At 38.6% G+C, this 21902-nt stretch overlaps 1 protein-coding gene across 2 annotated transcripts in view; it reads left to right on the top strand.

Annotated features, from left to right (window-relative positions):
• rabgap1 (RAB GTPase activating protein 1) overlaps window positions 1-21902 on the top strand; it is a 90931-nt gene that overhangs the window by 51593 nt on the left and 17436 nt on the right. For both annotated transcript variants that reach the window (XM_084745694.1, XM_084745693.1), the window contains 7 exons: window positions 8492-8605; window positions 11936-12010; window positions 13374-13499; window positions 13659-13802; window positions 15825-15866; window positions 16278-16406; window positions 20623-20715. In XM_084745694.1, coding sequence (XP_084601820.1) covers window positions 8492-8605; window positions 11936-12010; window positions 13374-13499; window positions 13659-13802; window positions 15825-15866; window positions 16278-16406; window positions 20623-20715 — 723 coding nt within the window. The remainder of the gene's footprint in view (window positions 1-8491; window positions 8606-11935; window positions 12011-13373; window positions 13500-13658; window positions 13803-15824; window positions 15867-16277; window positions 16407-20622; window positions 20716-21902) is intronic.

Here is a 21902-nt window from a genome sequence, read left to right as displayed (position 1 = left end):
TTGATTTTGGTTCTTAACAATTCTTGATTCTGATGCTTTGAGCATCCTCCTGCATTCTTCACAGAAGAGTTGTGCAAAATGCTAATTACCACAGATAAATGTTGCCAGCGGAAGTATCCCACTTGTAAAGCATAAAATGCTAGACTCACGATTTAACAAAACAAATCCATTAGGAGACGGGAAGAAATACATGCATTTAACTTGCACGTCTGTAGGCACAGACAGATAGCCAGGTCAATATACGGCACATGTTTGCAGAAAACAGTTTAATTTGAAATTAGCAAAAAATAAAATTTGTGAAGGAATTAATGAGCTGAATCAGAGTTAAAATTTTGAAATGATTCTTTTGAGATTGTCATTTTGGAACCGGTTCTTATTTGGAATTGGTTCTCATTGTCCAACCCTACCCAGATGTGTCTGTATGGGGAACAAAGTGTGTCCTTATGTAGCTAATGAAGTTGTATACTAATATGTGGCTCAGTGTTACATTGTATCTGTATTTGCAATGAAAAAAAATGTAAGCGTGTAACTGAGCCGTGATTAATTAAAACAACTTTATATACATTTTGCTCTCTTTGTTCAGGGAAAAATGGTTTAAGGACAAAAGTATTTTACACCAGCTGAGTACTGATTGGATATTGAGTCTTAGAGCAGAGACTGTACAGTACCCTCAACAGGCAGTAGAGTCTAACTCTTGTAGTGCACACACTAACACACACACACTCACACACATTTTCTAATTTGTCTTTTAATCTTTACTAGAGTTTCTTCTTTGTGTTTTCATAAGGCTCTAAACAGGCCCCCACTAATAGCTGACTCATGACCCAGCTGTTCTGAGCAGCAGATTATTATCACAATAAGACAAAACTGACCACTGTAACAACTTGGTCTGAAAACTTCCCAAAAGACGCTCTGCCCGTGTTTTTCCTCCACAATGAACGCAGAGAATTGCCCATAGTGAACAAAGGTGCATTTGTGCATTTTCTTTTTCTTCAGATTTAAGAGGAAATAAAGCCATTACCATACTGATCATGACAAACCATTTCATATGTCAGGAGTGTTGAATTTGTGATTAGTTTTTTTTTTTTTGAAGATGTACAGTATGCTTTTATAGATGGAGAATGTTGGGATAATGCAAATGGTAAAGGTTTAATTTTACTGTCATGAAAGTGAGTCTCTGTGACAAAATATTTTTCATTACATGATGCTTTGTAGGTGACAAGCCTATATGGTATTCTATGATGTACATGTTGTGTATCTGTACTGAGCAAATAAATGTAATGTTATCTCAATGTATGCAAATGTCCCTCTATTAATTTTGATACAAACAGAATTTGTTTGTTACAAATATCACAAAGGTCTATAGAAAAGAACAGAGCCATTTGCACATTTTTATTTGGGGAAGTGGAAGGCTTGGTTAAACACTGCTTATCAAGAAAACTAAAATATCCTTACATTCGCGCAGAATTTTCCATCATTTGCCAAATTGTGACTGCTTCGGTGTAGATTGTTACAGATAAAAATAAATTGTTGCTGTGTTAATGTGCTGTAAATGGACTTTACTACATCAGCAGCATACTTGTGCAGTTTGCGGTGCTGGCAAAGCTGCAGTGGGAAATGTCAGAAAATAATACCGTGAGAGAATGCAAGCCATTGTAGTTCTGGCGGTGCCTGTTGTATGTGGTGTTGTCATTATGATTTACATTGCGTCTCCCTCTGTCTGTCATCTGTGTTCTGATCAGATTGCATATTTTGCCTGCTCTCTCTGTGCTCAAGCAGTGTAGCAGTGCACAAATGGCACAAAAGTAGGGCATGAGACAGATGATTAAGATTTAATGACAGACGATGCTAAGGTGAGGAAGCAGCATTACGGGTTGCTTGAGCATGTACTCTGTTGAATACAGATAATTGTAAAGAGACAACTGAAGGAAGCACTGAATAGCAGCAGTATTTGCTTTGTTAATAAGGAACTTAAATTGCAGTTGTGCACCTCTGTATTTGTGATGAAAGCATGTGTCAAGGCTCTGCTAATTATTTACAAAGAATTAAGTGACTGTCACATTCACAGTTTCTTCTATAATTACAACTGAATCCAGAGAAATAATCAAAGTGTAGCTCTGTGGGTTATTAGGTTGGGGGAGCAAGGTTTTGTATCAAGCTTGATAAATATCACCCCGTGTTCTCTTGGCTCCTCGGCAGGGTCCTTTAGGAGTTGAGAAAGAATAACAGAATGACATGTCAGCTATTGTGTTGAGTCAGAGAAAATCAGGGACATAAACAATGGAGGGCTAGCTACTCAGCCTTCCCACGGAAGCCCTGCTCCGGTACTTTATTCCTAGCTTTAGACACACACAAATACTTACATGCACACGCACACACACACTGTAGCTCTGCCATTTTTGGCTTACCCCCAATGAAGTTTTTATTGTATGTTTGTAAGAAGAAAATGCTTTGTCCTTTGACTTCAGTTCAGTTTATAAATGCTGTTTGATTTCTGTACAGTACCTCTGGCAGTGCTGACAGAAGACGGTGCTTTGATGCATCCTTAATGTCTGTTAGGACACTTAACAGAAACTGAGAAGGAGAAGCTCTAGCTGTTGGTTTCTTTGGCTGTCATACCGTGAGAACAGCGAGAACTTTTGTTGGGAAGTTAGACTTTTGGTTTGTGGCTATTAGAAGAAATCTGTGACTCAGCAATAAAATGTTTGTCCTTTTGCATTAACCAGCAAGTCTCATATTATATTATTAACATTCTTGTTGCAGTTTTCAATTTAACTTACAGCAATAAGACAATGTTGGGGTAACACACAAGTAAGAATGAATAGTATATGCAGGGTTTGGCATTAACCATGACTCGATGGCCTGCGGCAACAAAAAGTTGCTCTGTGGTGACCAAATATCCCAGTAGCTACCAAGTTTTATCCTCACACTGCGAGCCTTTGCCAACTTTGTGGTTACAGTCCCACAAACAGCCTGGTTCCTTCACACCTTTTAGTTCAACATTCTACAAAAACAGCAAACAGTACTTGTCGGCAGCTTGGTCCTGACATGTCAGGGCTAATGAGGTCCTTATGCTCCTTATAGAAGTACCAAAAACACAAAAAATGGACAATAAAAAAATGAAGCGGCAACAAAAAAGCAGAAGCGAAAGGAAGCAGAAATTTAAGTGACTAAAATATGACACATGCAGGGATGTAATGTGTGCCGCCAGTTTCCTCATCATGCTGAGACGTCTAGCTCATTTAAAACAATGCCTTCAGGACAACACCACATCACAATTCATGGGAAAAGTGGGCTACAAGTATCTCAGTTAAGGAAGGCTGTGTTAAGTTGTGTCAAATAACCTTTTTTGTATTGTCTTTACACAATTATACATTTGGGTGACAAATTTAGGAGCTTGTTGACCAGTGCTTAAATGATCAGCAGTGTTTATTATAACACACTCATTATATTAAAAGGGGGGGACTGCATATGTTAGAGATATTTTTATTAAATATTTTTTAAATATGTTGATTGGTCGGACATTGACACTGTGATGTGTTATTGGCCTTGTCAAAGTTCTGAAGCCTTGCAGGAGGTAATGCATTTAGCCATATTTTGGGCAACACTCTTATGCAAATAGAATTATTCTTTGTCTTGCCAAGAGTTAGATGAGGAGGTCGATAACGCTCATGTCCATCCATACGTTACATATGGATGAGTGTGATAAGCCTAGCCTAGCATAAAGGCTGGAAAACAGGGGGATACAGCTAGCCTGGTTCTGACAAAATTTCAAATATGTCTTACAGCACCTCTAAAGTTCCCTTATCACCATGTGTTATGTCAAACATCAGCTAAGCACAGTGACTTCCTGGAGAATTGTCATCACCGTGAGGTTGCCAGGCAACCAGTGGAGACTTGCGGAGATCATTCCTCTTTTGACAGCATGTAACTCTTTGTAAAACCAAAACTTGTGTATTGATTAAACAAACCAGATACAACGTGTTGAGTAGTGAGCCTTAATGGTGGTGGTAGTTTTTTTGACCTTTGGACAGAGCCAGGCTAGCTGTTTCCCCCTGCTTCCAGTCTTTATGCTAAGCTAGGCTAACTGCCTCCTGATTCTGGCTCATGTCTTATCATGCAGATGTGAGCGTGGTGTTGATCGTCTCATCTACATCACAGCACAAAAGTGAATTAGTCATTTTCCCAAATGTTGAACTATTGTTTCCAGTGTTTACAAAAAGTGGATTTTGGAGGAAAACTGGTTTCATAGCCTTTTGTAACTGAGTCCAAGCTGACCGCAGCCACAGTTCTTTATGATGCAGCAGTGTAACCCTTCATAGCCACCTTGTAAACTGCAGTAAGTTTAGTGTTTAAGTTTCACCTAGTGTAATACAGTGATATAGAAATGTACTGTCCTTAGCATTCTCTTCCTCTTCTCCCTGTTTGTCTCTTTCTGTATAATTTGAACTCGCTCTCACACACTTCCGTCCACTGCCATGAGACACTGGATATGTTTTCTCTCTCCTCTCACGCCACCCTCATTCCAAACCTCACTTAAACTGAATAGACACAGACAGAAAGGAAGGTAATTGGCCATTATGTCAAAGGTCTTTGTACATGCTCTCAGCACTTCAGATAAGTATGGCTAAGTGGTGCTTGTATAAACATGGATCCTTATCATTCACTGAGAGACTGTGGCCCAGTGTAATGGGCCCTTCACACTGGCTGCAGTAACTCCACCCCTGTGCTCCAAAACTCATCAGTACCAGTGGCTTTTGCTGTGAATTAACAGATGCTTGTTTTTTTTAACAATTAGTTTTTTAACAATTTGTTTTTTCAAATTGCCATTCCACTTAAGCAAAAACATATTTAATCATTTTCCTCTATGTTTTGTCTCTGGCCATACACGTAATGAAGTTAGCTAATGCGCTAAAATTATTAGCGTTAAAAGAGAAATCATCTGTTCACCTATTCCTCTTCGTTCCCCAATTTCTGACCAGGATGGCATGACAAAACGTTTGACACATGACGGTTTCCATACCTACAATTAAATTAATTGTGTATTAAATGGCGTATTAATAATACTGTATATATGCCAACACCAACTCTGTAACAACAAGGAACAGATCCTGCTTTGACCAGAAAACAATCAACATTACTCAAACTTCCTTAAGCATCCCATGGAAGCTTGGGAACACACACACACACACACACACACACACACACACACACACACACACACACACACACACACACACACACACACACACACACACACATACATACACACACTCTCACATATACAATAACTATGATTTACAGGGTGTGGTGGAAGTTGTGGAAGGATTTTTTCTTTTTTAAAACAAGCCCTCTGTTGTCGGTCTCTGATCCCCATTAGCTCACTTTGTTTCAGTATCCCTTTCTTCCTGCATTTCTTCTTATACTTGTATTATTTTTGTTTCACTCTCTTCCTCTGTGAAAGCTGGAACAGAAACCTTGGAAAAGGGAGAGGGAGGGACTTGATGGGCACAGTAACAGAGAGACCTAGAAGGTATAATTAGCTACAGAGAGAACAAGAGATTTAAAAAGCACTGGTGATTAAAATTAGGAGAGTTCTGAGGTATATGGCTTTCATTTACATCTATTTTGTCCTATGGGGGTGCAGGGTGGTTGGGCTAGTTGGGATTTTAAGCCTCTGCAGGGATTAATTGTAAGCTTCAGTCCTGTAAATGAACCTCTGAGCAAGGCACAGGAGGCTGAGAAGCTCAATGAGTACTTTCTGGCATCACAATGTCTCTTACATTGATCAATTAATGTATCACATTAATTTGCTCATTTTGCCTGATCTTGTTAGGCATTGTTGTTACTTACAGCTGACTGAATAGAAACCCCTCTTGGCTCCTGCTGACTTGCTCATTAGCCTCTGATGGTTTGAGAGCAGAGTGCCAATGCCAGGCTACACAGAATGGCATGCCAACTTAAATGAATGCCCTATTTTTGTATTATATCACCCAACATACCGTCCCAACTTCACATCCAAATACTGTATGAAGATATCTTTAAATGTGTGTTCCATTTGTCATGTAATGGGTGTCTTAGAGTAACATTACTTATTTAGATGCTGTTTGTTCCAAATACACTGATCATCAATAATGAAATGAAGGGTGATTAATCTTGGCTAGTTTAGACTCCAGTCTGGAGTAGTTACTGATCTGTGTGTGGGTGTGTGTGTGGTATTTCCACTGAGTGGTGCTCTGTCATCACAGTGGAGGGATATCCCAGAGAAATATGTTGCCCAAGGCTTCTGTATATACTGTTAGCATTTGAGGTTGTGGTCCACTTCTGTACTTGTGTCAGTGTGTCCCGAAACTGAAAAATCTGTTCTGACCTTGTCTACTAGAGACCTTGTGTCTGCCATTCTGGTGGTTAAGGCCCATGGATGGCAACATTGGTCTGTCAGTCTCATCGGGTTGGTCCACACTGAAATATCTCAACAACTACTGGATCCCTAACATTCCTTAACATAACATCCATGACACCTTCAGGATGAATTATAATCTTTTTGATTATCACTATGACTTTTTTATATTGAAATTAACGGGGTAAAATATTAATGTCTTGTTAGCCTATTAGCACTAGACCATCTTGTGTTTAGTGTAAGCTTTTAATTAAATTAAACTTCACTAAACTATAATGGTGAACATGGTAGGGCATTCACAACCACTACATTTTGGTAGTCATCAGCTACTCCCAAAAGGTAGTCAACTAGTCACAGAAGATATATCTCATTACAGAGGTCTCAAAAACAACTAGTAAAGGGTTAATTAATGTAAGTGAAAGCCTCCAGTGCCTCTGAGTGGCTGTTTACAACTGACCTGCAACCTGATTTGTAGAGCTGCAGTGCTGATTAATCTATTAGTTGTACTATTTTGAGAGTCGATTCATCATTTTTATTAATTTGTCCCATTTCTCTGATTCCCTGTAATGTGAATATTTTCTACTTTCTTTACTCCTTTGTGACATTAAACTGAACATCTTTGTCTTGTGGACAAAAGAAGTTTGAGGATGTCACCTTGGGCTTTAGGAAACAGTGATCAACATTGTCTGACATTTTATGGACCAAACAATTAAGCAATTAATCCAGAAAATGACTGATCGCTTAATTGATAATTAAAATAATTATTAGTTGCAGTCCTACTGATATGTTTAAATCCCCTGCAAGCTTGTCTGGGCTGGAGATTCTGTTTGTCTACAGTAACAATGTGACATGTCTTTCCTTCTCTTGATATCTTAAATTCTGTTTATTTAACATGGCATAATGTTCAAAGTATTCAATGTTAAACAACAACCACCACAGTTATGTACACCTTTGGTCGCCATGTTTCTTTCTGCCTCTCACTCTTGCTGCGTGCTGCTGCTTCATGCATGTCTTGCATGACAACTATGAAATGTCAGCAGCAACTACTCACAGCATCCACAGCTGCATATCTGCAGCCACTGCTTTATGAATGGACTGTGTTAAAATTTATAGATGACTCATTAGTCGACAATGATGCAGAGTGTTGACTGCTCGACTAGTCTATGAAATACTTTGAAAAAGGTAGACAGTATACCTGCTGAGCATAGTAGCATGCTGACGACTGGCTGTTGACTCCTAGTGTTGTTTTTTCCCTGCCAGTGGCACCACTCAGCCCAGATGAGATCACATCAGTTTTTACAGAACAGAGTACACATGCACAGCATAACAACACCCTCGATCGCTCAAGTTACAGTGCTGCTTATAGCCCTTTTCCCGTTTTTTTCTGATGCATACATTTCTGTTCACACATCTGTTCACTGTCCTAGTCATCCATCTATCCCGTTCTGCAGACAAAATGTCCTTCAGGCTGATTTACTCAGCTACAGCTCAGATTGGTAATGGTAGAAGGTGTGATGGTGAAAGCTAAACAACCTCTTATCAGTCTCATGTTATACAGTACAGTATTTCAGTCTCTGCTGTTTTTTTCTATCAAATGACCTCCCTGTTGATGTTAATCTAAAGTAGGGCATTGTGTCAAGATTTTCTCAGAAGTGAGTCAAGATGATAAATACTAAGGAATCAGTGTGGGTGTGTTTTTACAGTTTATCAGAAATGCGTAATTGCTGTAACTACTGTTTATTTATCTAAGCGCTGGCAACGTAAGAGTGATTTGTCTTGTTCTAAATGGTTTAAAATTGGAGCAGAAATGGACGGAGACAGGGAGATGTGTACAGTCTGTACTGTAGAAGAGTACACTTTGTGCCACCACTAACTCATCCTGCCCCATACTGTAAATCTCAGCTGTGTGTTGTGGCACCACATACTGAGGGACAGTGGCCACTGCTGGGCTTATGTGTGCATTTTTTCTCACTAGCTGTTAAATAAAACATACCATGGATTGTTAAGTGACTGAATCTCCCTCTCTGTGACACAGTCTTCACTGCTTTTCACCCAGCTTGACCTTTTTGTCTGCCTTTGTCTCCTTGTTAGGAGTCCCCTCAGGACAGTGCCATCACCAGGGACATTAACAGGACATTCCCAGCTCATGACTACTTCAAAGACACCGGAGGAGATGGACAGGACTCCCTCTACAAGATCTGCAAGGTGGGACACACAGACACACAAGAGATGATGTTTCCCCCAAAAAACACAAGTCAACACGGCATTATGGGGTCAGTCGAAAAAAAAAAAAATGGATCAACACAGTGATCAAAGCTTCATCAACAGCTACTGTATGCAGAGCAACTGCAAAAAAAAAAAAAAATCTGCAGCACGTATTCCCTTCCTCAGTTCCCTCCACACTGATCCACATTGTCTGCATTAAAAATTTAATTTAAATGTGAAGCACATATCTATCTCTTGTATCCATCCGTACTGAAACTTGTTTTAGACAGTCGCTCTGCAGCCTTTGTAGAAGAGTATTTTAAGGAACCGGCATGAAGTTAAAACCCAGAGAATTTAAAAAATCCACGTAAAAATACATTAGGGCTACATTTATTTTCATCGCTGATTAATGAGTTGATCATTTTCTTGTTTAGCTGATCCATTGTTGGATATTATATGTCAAAAAGTGGGGAAAAATGTTGGTCAGTGTTTCCCTAAATTCAAGATGATGTCCTCAAATGCCTTGTTTTTTTTTCCTCGACAACTTAGATATTCAGTTTACTGTCATAGAGCCAAACCAGAAATATTCACATTTAAGAAGCTGAAATCAGAGAATTTTGCCTTTTGCATGTAAACTATCAATTCAAAATCGATAGTGTTTTTGCCAATCGAGATACAATCACAAACTATGATACCGCTACTCAATTGCAATAAAATTTTCTGACATCCCTAGTTAATAATCTTGTGCCTTTAAAGCATACTTAAGCTCTTAAATTATTTCTGTTTCTTTTTGGTTCTTCCCCCCCCTTACACCCTTTCACTATCCATTAAGTGTAGTTGCATTTTTTATATGCTTTTATACAGTTCTGGTGTCAGACTCTTTCTTTACCTCCCTTCACTTTTTTTTATTTTGAGTGTAATTCATTTGCTAAAAAAGATAATGTAATAATATCATTATTGTTGATTCATTGATATCATGCCAGCCCTAATTTGAGATGTGTTGTCTTCCTTCATTTATATTAATGAGACATAAGTGGTGGAGTTTATTGCCAGATCCACTTGGAAATAATAGAAATCTGCATGTGAAATAGAGTCACGTTTCCCTGTCATTCAGTGTAATTACTGTGTAAATGACTTTCTTTACAGTAGGTCTGATGACAAAGTTTGTAGACCAGTAGTGAGAGTTATCAGAGCTAAAGAGACCTGATCATTAATTAAATGAGCAGCCACCCTGTTCCTGGGTGGTTCAGTGAGTTCACTGCCTGTCTCGAAAAGCAACGCAAGTTACTAATCGAACAAACACACACACACACACTAGACTCTACTGTAATCAGTCCTGCTACACAGGTGGCTCTCACACACCAGCAGGCGAACACACAAACCTGGCAACTTGTCACAAAGTCTGTGCATATACAGTTGAGACGTGCACACATTTCAACCTATAGCTCCACAGTCCCTCATGAATGGTCCGGCTGCAGTTTGTCCATTTTTTTTTTTCATTTTCATTTCATTTATAATGTATAACTCAGGTGAGGGCATCCATCTCTTCTCAGACAAGCACCTCCTCAGGTGTGTTTGAATAATTCAGTGGGCCCTCCCTTTCCTCTGTGTGTGGATTGATCCACACTTTGTCTGTTTGACATATTTGTTATTTGTGTTTGTAGCTCAGTAGGCCACCTTTCCCAAACTCTCTCCCCTTACTCCATGCCTCACATTTACTCTGTTTAAATCAACATTTTTTTCTTTTTTTTTTTCTTTTTTTTTTTATTGGTCTCTCCTCATGGTCATTTTTCCTATTTCTCCAGCCTGAATCCAGACCATTCGCTCATGTCTTCCTTCTGATATTCTAAGACCAGTACTGGGGCACTTCACAATACAAGTGTGTTTGATAGTTTTCTAAAAAAGGGAATAAAAATGACAAGATATTACTCTCAACAGCTTGTTTAACTTAATTCAAGTGCTCCGTGGCCAAACAAGTCTGCTGTGGGCATAAACACTAAATATTTATACTTAGATATAATATTTAGATTTAACTGATATGATGGTCTGAAATTTCTCAACTTCTCTTTCAGTTGTACCTCCCAATGAGGTTATAGTTTTGGTGCCATTTGTTTGTCTGTTCATCAGCAGGATTACAGAAAAACTATTTTTGCGCAAACTTTATGAAACCTAGTGGGAGGGTGTAGCATGGGCTAGCATGTCATGGGCTTAGATTTGGAGTGGATCTCAATCATGGGGCGGCTACACAAATTATTTTTCAGTTTTGTTAACATGGGGGAGGTAATTTGGTCTTGGTGGAATAAACATACACCTTAAATCCAGTAGACGGTAGTAAATTATGTCCAAACAGAGCCAATTATAGCAGTATAATGACTCCATATCACAGTTTACATTCAGGTGTAACGGTAATCCTCTGCCTATCAATACAGTTAGTCTGAGGATATGGATTTTAAATAATAAACTGATATTTTTAGACTATTCCGGGATATACTCTGTGTATCTCAGTATGCTCATTTCCTCTAAAATTACATTCTGTTATGGCTGGGTGAGACAAAATCAAGTATCACAATATTTTTGACCACGTAACGATCAATATTGCAACAGTATTATAGAGAGTTCAGATCAGTATTACTGTAATGCAGCCCTTAAAACCAGGAAGATAACATTGTAACGATGCTTTTTTTTCCTCAATCTAAAGTGTGCCTGTGGCTGTAATGCAACTAATTATACTCTCACTCACATCTCAATGGGAAATTTCTGCAATGAACTCCACCAGAGATATTAAGGAAAAATGAAATGAACTTTATGCTCCATGAGAACGAGCAATAATAGTGACCATGAAGTTTCCATTTGCAGATTTGCATATCATAAGAGAGTGGACTGTTGGCCTTGCGGTGGTCTGTGCTCTTTGAGTACCCTTCTAAGTTTTTCTGTTTAATTTGAAGCTGTGTTGAGCTTCAAGCGTAGTTTGAAGCTTTCTCACAACCTATCAAACACAACTTAAGTGTTTACTGATACTGAACTTGCCCTTGAGATTTTGTGAGAAAGGAGATTTTGTGTTCTTTTTGTTTTGCCCATAACTTCACTTTTTACTTCAGTTCCTCAGCTGCTGTACATCTCTCTTTCATGCTACATTTCATAATTTAATTCTGTTATGAGATCGTAACTACTGATGAATGTGGCTTTACAAGAATTGGTGTGGATCAGCTGCAGACTTTAGCTGCAAGGTTTTTTTCATCTTTTTTTTTTTTTTTGCCTCAACAGTTTTTTAATTCACCGTGAAACTTATTTACTATGTCTGTGCTGGGTTGTCTTTGTTCTCTTCTTCAGGCTTACTCTGTTTACGATGAGGAGATTGGTTACTGCCAGGGACAATCCTTCTTGGCTGCTGTGCTGCTGCTGCACGTGAGTATCACGCATCAGCTGGTAAAAAAAATCCTTGCATTTCAAACAATTTCAAGAGCTGAGAAGGTCTGTTTTGTTTTCATTTGACATCGGTATCTTTGTGACATTCTGCAATGCAGGAGGATTCGCCTTGGATTATCTTGAATGTCTCGGAGCTTTGTCTGTATTATGCTCAGTGTAGGATCTGATATCCTTGATTTTCTGTTAATGCACTGGAACAGTTTGAGAAATATTTCAGGTTCAACGAGGATACTGACATTTTATTTGTATAAATAATGTATGTTATGTTCTTGTTCATCTGCCACCCTAGTGTGACTTACCTTAAAATGCTTCTGCAGTTCAGGGATGCATCAACACTGCCACCTAGTGGACAAACAATGTTAATATCTGTTTAGAGTCGACTCGATTCCAAATACATACATAATGTTTGTCACTCAACGGGCTATTGAGGGCACACATGCATGCAAACAGGATTACACATAGACTTTCAGCACAAAATATTTGCTAGTCAAAGCTACTAGAGTAAACTTGTCTTGTTATAAATATTTGTGGTAAATTATCTTTTTCAGATATTTGTTTAGAATATTAATAATATATATAATATTATATTATACATATAGGATACATATACATTGTTTGTACACTGCATATATATATACACCCATATATATATATTATGTATATTATGTATACTCTTGGCTAATTTTGCAGATATTGTCATGGATGATGGAGGAAATTGGATTAATTACCTAATTCCTTTGTGTCTAAATGCTGTTGGTTTATGTCTATGGTGGCCATGGGATTCCTGGGTAGCAGGGGAAGGGGGTTTGGATGAATGTATAGGTCTTACTGGTAATTCTGCTCATGTTTGTTTAGTGTTTTTGTGTTTTGCGCTCTTAGCTATGTACACTGCCGTAGTTTATCGTGTCAGGGTTTGAGCTTGGTTGGAGCGGGTTGGTGGGAGGAAAACAAGGAAAACTTTGCCTTGTCGGACTTGTGATCTTGCCTTCTGTTCCACACATAATTAATAAATAATTGATCACATGTAAGAAAGAAGTTCATAAACAGTTTATACATACATAAAAAACTAGTGTAAAAATGCAAATATGACATGATGGGGGACATGCACAGGGACTAAGGTATCTGATGACTCTCCTTTAAGCTGATTGTGTATGGGAGATGTTTGCAAAGTATAACAACATTTTAACTTTAACAAGCTCAGGTAGTTTATTAATCTGTAGCTATTTAGATGGGAAAGCTGTGAAGTAAGTTATTGTTTTAATTTTTATTAGCCTCATGTAAAACTTTAATGATTTGAATATATATGGTCATTATTACCAAATCTCTTGCTCTTCTTCTTCAGATGCCGGAGGAGCAAGCTTTCAGTGTTCTGGTCAAGATCATGTTTGATTACGGGCTCAGGGACCTTTTCAAGCAAAACTTTGAAGATCTGCATTGCAAGTTCTTCCAGCTTGAGAGACTCATGCAGGTGTGTATGTTCTATTTGCAGACCATTTTTCTGAACATAAACCATAGCAGCACTCCTCTTCATTATTGACAAAAAAAATTGGTATATTTACTGACTAGTCTACTGCTGCTTTTTGTCATTTCTTTTTCCTGACATTTGCTTTTTCTCTGTCTGAAACAGGAATATATACCAGACCTGTACAACCATTTCCTGAATGTGGGTCTGGAGGCTCATATGTACGCCTCTCAGTGGTTCCTCACCCTCTTCACAGCCAAGTTCCCTCTTTACATGGTCTTCCATATCATTGACCTGCTACTGTGTGAGGTTGGTACCAAAAGAAACGCAGCTTAACTGCTTAACACATCCTTCTAAAGACAGATTTAGACATTTTTGCTATTTATGTACACACATCACCCCATACTGACAAATATATCTTCAGCATATAAACAAAGACAAGTACTGAAATACAGTACTCTAAGGAACCCCTTTCTTATGTCTGTCTGTGATGTCTCTAGAAGTTTACTGACTGATTTGTTGACTGTGGCAAGTTTAAGCCCCCAAAGAGCTGAAACAAAAACAATACTAAAGTTTGAAGTGAAGTATAAAGTAAAAGAAGTTTAAACCTTGAACATTCTTCCAGGATCTGCCTGTCAGGCCAGAGTCAGTAAAAATATGATCCACTTTAAGAACTCAAGAGACTATGGGGAAATTTTTTTTATGTCTGATGAGACAAAAATAGTTTTTTGACCTGAATGTCAAGCTCTACAGTACATCTAGTGAAAACCATGTCCCATTCATCACCTGAATATTACCATTGCCATGGTGATGTATGGCACCATGATGTTGTAATGATGCATCACAGCTGCAGGAACTGGGAGACTGTTCCAAGATTTAGGACATGATGGACAGACCCAGCTACAGAGAGAAGAAGCTGCTTCAAATCACACAGAGCCTCAGACTAAGGTGAAGAACCAGAGTGTGAGAACCGAACATCTGTGGAGGAATCTTAAGTTTGTAGTTTATCCCACTCCATCCTGATAAATAATCTGCAAAGAAGATTGTGCGACACTGAAAAGCTGGTGAAGAAATATTGCCACTCCAGGACTAGAATAATAGTTATGATTAGTTTGGATATATTTCTTTTTATTTTTGATGAATAGGGACTATGTGTCTTTGTCATTATTGATTGTTGTGTCTCCATTGACAGCAACATGTTTTTCCCCAAATCTTTTTATTGATTTTTTTTTAGACACTGACAACAGTCAGCACAGCACAGACGGTATAAAGCGAATTAGTACATTTCCTGAACAATACCAAACCTGAACCCAGCTCAGGTTATGAGACACATAAAGGGAAGAAAGGAAGGTGGAAAATGAGAGAAAGAACAGAAAAAGGGGTCAGAAAAGGATACATACAGCGTACACATAGAGTTAGAAGACAGACAACTTAGGGGGGTTGTTTAATCCCCTTCCTTGTCTGGAGATGTTCAGGTCAGTACATTCCATAAAAAGCTTCCAGGTTTCTTGGAAAGTTCTTATTGAGCCCATGAGGGAGAATCTTGAGTTCAGTATGATATAGAACTAACTTAATCCATTGATCGTGTGCTGGAGGAGAAGTGTGCTTCCATTTCTTTGGAATCAAATGAAAGGCAAATAAAGTTGTGAAAGCCAGGGCTCACTCAGAGGCAGCAGGCCAGTATGAGGGGTAACAGCCACATCATCAGTCTGATTCACAGTTTCAAACACATTTGACCAGAAATGTATTGACTTGGCAAGTCCAAAAATGTGAATGTGATTAGCAGGGGATTGTTTGCACCAATTATAGACATCACAGATGTAAGGATACATCTTGGCCAGTCTGGCATTAGTGTAGTTAAGTGGGACATATGGAGGAGGAATCGGCCATATTTAGCAGCAACAGATATTTTAAAGTAAGTCAAGTACAAAACAAAAAGACTCCCACGCACTATCTTTGTCACTTGGAATCGGAGATTTAATAAGAACATCAGGTAAATAAACTGATGAAGGTCGTTGTACCAAAACACTCATTAAATCTTTAATTACAAGTGAATTAGACAGTGTGTGGGAGTCTTTTTGTTTTGTATTGTTGACCTATGGTCTTCTCCTACACACCTGTGGATCTACAGGTGTGGAAAAGTTTTGCTTTTTGAAAGCAAGTCAGTTACACTGCAAAACTACACAGTATGGACTGTTTGTCCACATACACATGCACACACCTAAAATATCCACTTTTATACAGTTAAACACATGTTTTACATACTTTTCTTCCTACAATAATTAAATTCCTCAGAAGACCACAAATCTGATCATTTGACTTCATTTTCAGGGGATCAGTGTGATCTTCAATGTAGCCTTGGCACTTCTGAAGGTAAGTTAACCCACACAAATGTGAATACACACAAACAGACATGCACACACACACGCACACAGAATACTGACAACTACAGTCCAAGTAGAAATTGAAAAACACAGCAAGTGTCAAAAGAAAATCAAACCTTGGAAAGATTGTACACGTCTGCACATGTGAGCTGGTGCTGACACATGTTGGTGTCACCAGCTGTGTGTCACCCCCACTGTTCTGCTGAAAAAGTGCACAGTTTGTGGTTACTCAAAAGCCATTTTTTTTGTCATATCCATCTTGTTTTTACAATGTAGAAATTTGCTTTAATCATTGAGGATAATGCTGCATCATGTTTCAAATAATGAAATAAATATCTGTCCAACAGCTCTGGCTTGTGTAAATGTGTGCCTTTTGTGTTTCCTTCCTCCTTTTCCTCAGACATCAAAAGACGATCTGATCCAAACAGACTTTGAAGGTGCACTCAAATTCTTTCGTGTCCCAGTTCCGAAGAGGTACCGTTCAGAGGAAAATGCAAAGAAACTGATGGAGCTGGCCTGTAGCATGAAGGTGAGTTAAACGAACAGAGTCTCTGTGACTGATTTTTAATATTGGAAACAGAAATCTCATGAAAAAACAGTCAGTATGTCTGCCAATCAGATAAAGTTAAAATGTAATGGAACGAACGAATGAATAAACCCTATTTGTTGTCCAGCAATGCTACTGTAATACCACTAGGGGCCACTTTTGAACCTTAAATCGAGTTTAACAGATGCAATAAACACACACACACACCTCTCTCTTTCCATCTCTGTCTCCTAAACACACACACTCACACCTGTGTCCTGACCTGTTTTGAACAGCCTGGCCTAGTTTAGAGGGCTTGACTTTGAAGGTAACTTTGGGCCGAGATATTTATTAGCACAAACTCTGCAAAGGAGCCAGCATGGACAGAGATTTCAGCTTTTTGGCTCTGAGTTAGATGGGAGGGTTGACGCAAAAGATGCATAGAGAGCTCCTCCGGCAGAGAAATATCTAGTGGAACTAAAACAGAGGCAGCTGGACTGGTTGTGCAGTCTTAAAGATCTTTCACTACTCATCTTGAAGACATCAGTTCTGAAAATAAATTATGAGTTGTCTCTCAGATGGGAGGGAAACCACCGTAATAGTACATTTTTTTGTGCTTACTTTGACTAGGATATATTCTTCATGTAGTTATTAAGCTCAGCTGTGCTTGTGTTTCAAGCAGTTTTTTGTACTGTTTTGAATGAAATGCCTTCATGAGGTTACAAAGAAGCATTTGACCCACTATTTTCTCCATTCTGTCTTAAAGGCAGAGTTCTGATTATTTGATGATGAGTTGTATGGGGTATTTATCAAAAGTCAGTGTATTAACTACAGTAGATGGCAGTTGGCACGCCCCCAGTTTGGAGAAGCAGAGAGGGACACCAGCACAGGAGCTAAGCAATGAACTGCTATGGAGGGGGGTCAACAATGAAAGCTGTTGTAGCCACTTTAAAAAAGGTCCACCTAAAAGAAGAATCAACATCAGTTTAATCATGTGCTATATTTTCACTGCTTTACTTTGCCATCAGATTTTCTTTTCTGATGAGAAACTACCATTGTATAAGACGGATATCGCTCTCTTCAAACTAACCAAACTCTAGGGGCAAAATCAACAATTTTATCTTGCAGGCCATGGGACTAACTAGTCTACTGCTGCCTTGATCGGTTGTTTTTTTATGTTATTGTGTGATTGCAGAGAACTTTTCTTGAAGAACACTGGAGTCACACAATAACACAAGCAAATTTACAGATCTCTTTTCTCATTGGTAAAGGCTGTCTGACAGCAAAGTAAAGCTTTCTACACTTGTACTCCCTCCGTTTCTCCAAACTGCAGGCATGTTGACTACCATCTACTGTAAGTAATACACTTAAGTGACAGGTACCTCAAACAACCCCACCTCAGATAATCCACACTATCCCTTTAACCCCTTTATGTTAGTTCCAGTTTATTATTTGGCAAAAGAAAGTAATTCCAAGAAGTCATTTGGTCAGTTGTCCTGAGTGAGTACCTGCTGTTGGAGCTGGAAATTAAATCTGAGGCAAGGTAGGCTAATCTGAAGCTTGGATGTTACTATAGAGGGATTAACAGACCAGATTACTGGTGCCCTCAGTGACTGATGATACGGCCTTCTGATTGGAGCACAAATGTCTCTGGATTGCCAGGTGCTCTAACTTTATTGCCCACTTTTAACTCATATTTGCCCCATATCTCACAGTCTTGTTTTAAATATGATTTAAAACATTTTGGATTATTACTCTCAAATGACCTACCTGGGGATGCATCCATGTACGTTTTGATACTAAAAAAGCACAAAATGCTGCAGAGCTGCATTGTCTGATTTTTCTTAAAAACTGTTTAAGCAGAAGGTGAGGTCAAATGTTCTGGTTCTTCACCCTTTGAACTCTTTCCTCTCGTCGTCCCATGCTTCATCACCTCCATGGTGGAATTAGCACAAAACTGGAAAAGCAGACTCAGGATTACAGTGATCCTATCTTAAGAAGAGGAAACGGTTGTTCTGTGTCTGTGTGAGTTCTAGCAGTTGGTATTAGGAGAAAAACTCTTTAAACTACTTTACTTAGTAATTGTGGTCAAAGGTCATAATAATTTTAAACTACAGTCCAGTCTGTATTCAAGAGACAATGTTGGGGTCAAACTGCGGTCATTTATGTTGTTTCTGTGTGTAGTTTTAACACCTACTTTCACTTCTTGTCTGCCAACCTTTTGACTTCTAAAGATAATATATGCAAATTGCCCAGGGAATTGAAATGAAAATCATGAATGTGTTCAGTTTTTTCTGTTTACCTGTGCGTTTTAGTTCTCATCTCCTTTATATCTGCCTCATTAGTGCTCCATTTTCTATCTAGTACATATGAGCATGTATGTGTGGGTATTTATATACACTTTTTGTGTTGCAGCAGCAATGAAGAGTGGTTTTAATTGTTTTTTTTGGTTCACAAGAGTAGAGAACAATCAGCAAATCACATGAGAGAGAGCAGGTGGTTTTACAACATGCCTCTTTTAGCTGCTTTAAAAAAGCAACTGATGGTACTGCACAGGTAGTTTACTAATTTATAACTGATCCAGGACTTGTAAGATGAGATATATTTTGTGTAGCTGCTCTTGAAAGAGCCGTGGTTGCTCTGTATTCTTAATTGGTACACCGAGTCGTAACTTCTGGAGCACCAGCTGTCAGTCAAGGCTGCAAGAAAAAGCAGGAGAAGAAAAAGGAGAAAGGAGATGGATGAGGCAACTCCTGCTCTGAATGACCTCATGTACTTTTTCTTCTTTGTTGTCTGTCTCCCATTTACAGAGCAGAATGTGCCACCAAATACACTCTGAGCGCATGCACGCACACACACACACACACACACACACACACACACACACACACACACACACACATGCAGAGATACACTTAGAGCAGGACAACATATGGGCCATGCTGTCCCAGTTCTGCCAGCATTATTAGGTGATGAGTGCTGGGAGAATTTGGAACATCTGATAAACTGCAGTAAAATATTGAACTTGCACACAAAGACAAAGGTGTACTGATGCTGCAGTTGTAACTAGATGCACTAAAATGCACAGAATGGACAAACAGGTGTTGTAACACAACGTTGGCTCTGACTTTCGCGTTGAAAACCAGGCACATAGTGTTCATTGTATGGTAGCTGTCTCTTTTAAAAAGGCCAATGTTAGGCAGCAGCAGGGCAGTGAAAGGCCTGTTGATGAGATTGTCTAAACGTAGTGTGTGCGCAAACTGGACCTGTTGGCGTGAATGTGACCGTAAGAGAGAGAGAGTGTGTGTTTGTTTAAATGGGACCCTGTTTCAGGTGATCAAAGGTGTATCTCTGAACTGGCTGTCCTGTCATTAAAAGGCATAACATTTTTTTTTTGTGAAGCTAGGGATGACTTTATTTACTATTTATGTATTATTTATGTAGAATCAGTTTGTAGCATACCCATGCACAACAAATAATCATCAGAGGTTTGTAAATGTTTAATTTGATTATGTGATATTTCCATACTGTAGGTATTGTGAGTTCTGTCAATCATGGTAAAGCAGCTCTGGATCAAAATAATAGGAATAGAGAAAGAATAATACAGATTTTATTTAGAAAATGTGTTTATCCTTAACTCAGTGCTTTTAAGAGATTCCTGAGAGTTTTTTTTTTTTTTCCATACTGAGCATTTTAATTTGACTCTGCTATGAGGCTTGTGAAGTATGTGTATAATCATCTGGGGAAATGAATGCACTTATTTGGAAAAATCCATCTGCATGTTTTTCTCTGAAGAGTGTTCTATCATTCCATAGTAGCATCTGATCGCCAAAGCTCATACAGCATAAATATGTTGGGTTTTAGTGTGCTTTTCCACGCATCTCTCATAAGCTTCAATAGAACTTGCATCAAAGTCTGGCACCAAGCAGAGTATCAGAACGTTGGTACGATGATGTAATGACACTTCTTTTTTATTTTCCTTGGACTGGACCAAAGAATGCCATCGTCCAGAAAAGATTATAAATCTTGTGTCCATGTTTACAAAAGATGTGAAAGACTTTTCTCTGGCAGCCCCCTTTGCTGCATGAGCCAAAAACTATTGTGCTAGTTAATATTTATGTCTGTCATTATGTGTATAATTGCAATTATTAGTGTAATTCTTCATGTGTGTAAGACAGTAGTACCAAACCTTTGTTTTTCTGCTCTCACCGCCCAACAGATCAGCCAGAAAAAGCTGAAGAAATTTGAGAAGGAGTACCACACCATAAGAGAGCAGCAGGAGCAACAGGAAGCCCCAATCGAGAGATATGAGGTAGACATGAACACACACTATTCACACGTGCACATGATGTGTTGTAGTATGGCATGCTTAAAATGCTGCACCAGCACAGCAAGTTGAATAGGAATCTTAAAATGCGTTTAACAGGCCAATGTTGTTTGTTATATCAGATTATTGCTATCTAATAGGACTTTGATACACTCAACCGTTAAGCCAAAACTTGATAAATCTGAATACAGTCAGACATTGGTTCATTTAAATGATCATACTTTAATTCATTTTAAGATGCTAAAGCACATTGCAGATTATCACCTTTGAAGTTCTCTATCAAGGTATTTAATTTCTTTTCAACAATTCCCTGCTTCAACATTTATTCTCTTGTAGCAAACAAATCACATAGACAGACAGACAGATGGACATAGACTTTTATTGGGAAATACTTGTCACAGCAGCAGAGACTTCAAAACATAAAAATATAAACCCAACAAATAACATAATTAAATAAAACAGCTCAATACAGAGTGTAGGAAAAATGCTTAGCATACCCTGTAATATATCTATAGAATACACAATGAGAAGACTATATGAGAACACAAAATACTACAATATAATAACAGGACAAAATACTTTATACATTAGATGAGTGTGTAGAGTTGTTGAGGTTTTGTTTTTGTTTTTTTCCTTTTGTAAAATGTAATGAGGTACATTCTGAGTATAAAGATAAAGAAATATATAAGTAGGAGTATAAAGATGTGCAGTCCACCATGACTAAGGTGCAAAACAGCTGAGTTTGGTTTTAGCAGAAACTATAAAGCTGAGAGCTCAGAGCTCTCTGTTAGACAGAGGTGAGGTGTTGCTGCTTTGGGCAGGAAAGATTGCCTCTATCTATCCAGTCTGTTATCACATGTTCACATTACCAGCAACACAGCTACAAAACAGCCAAACTTGGTCAGCTACATTGGTGCCGAGCATTGATCAAATAAAGTTGAGGCTAGCTCAGCAACACAGCCACAAGTGTCAGACATCAGTTTCTGATTTCAAGATGATTTCAGCTTCCACTGAAAATGACTTGTAGCCTGATGCTTTGTCACCGTTACTCTGAACATACCGAAAAATTACCATTAAAGAAAGAGCTCCACTGTCTGTCCAGTAGGTGGTGGAGAGGGCGGTCAGGATTATCCATAACAGATAACAGTTTGTTCGGTGTCAAAGGTTATCAT

This window comes from Lutjanus erythropterus, chromosome 20, assembly GCF_056507025.1.
Source record: "Lutjanus erythropterus isolate fLutEry1 chromosome 20, fLutEry1.hap2, whole genome shotgun sequence".
NCBI lineage: Eukaryota > Metazoa > Chordata > Actinopteri > Lutjaniformes > Lutjanidae > Lutjanus > Lutjanus erythropterus.
Note: the sequence above shows the minus strand (reverse complement) of the source record. Positions and strands in the feature narration are given on the sequence as shown.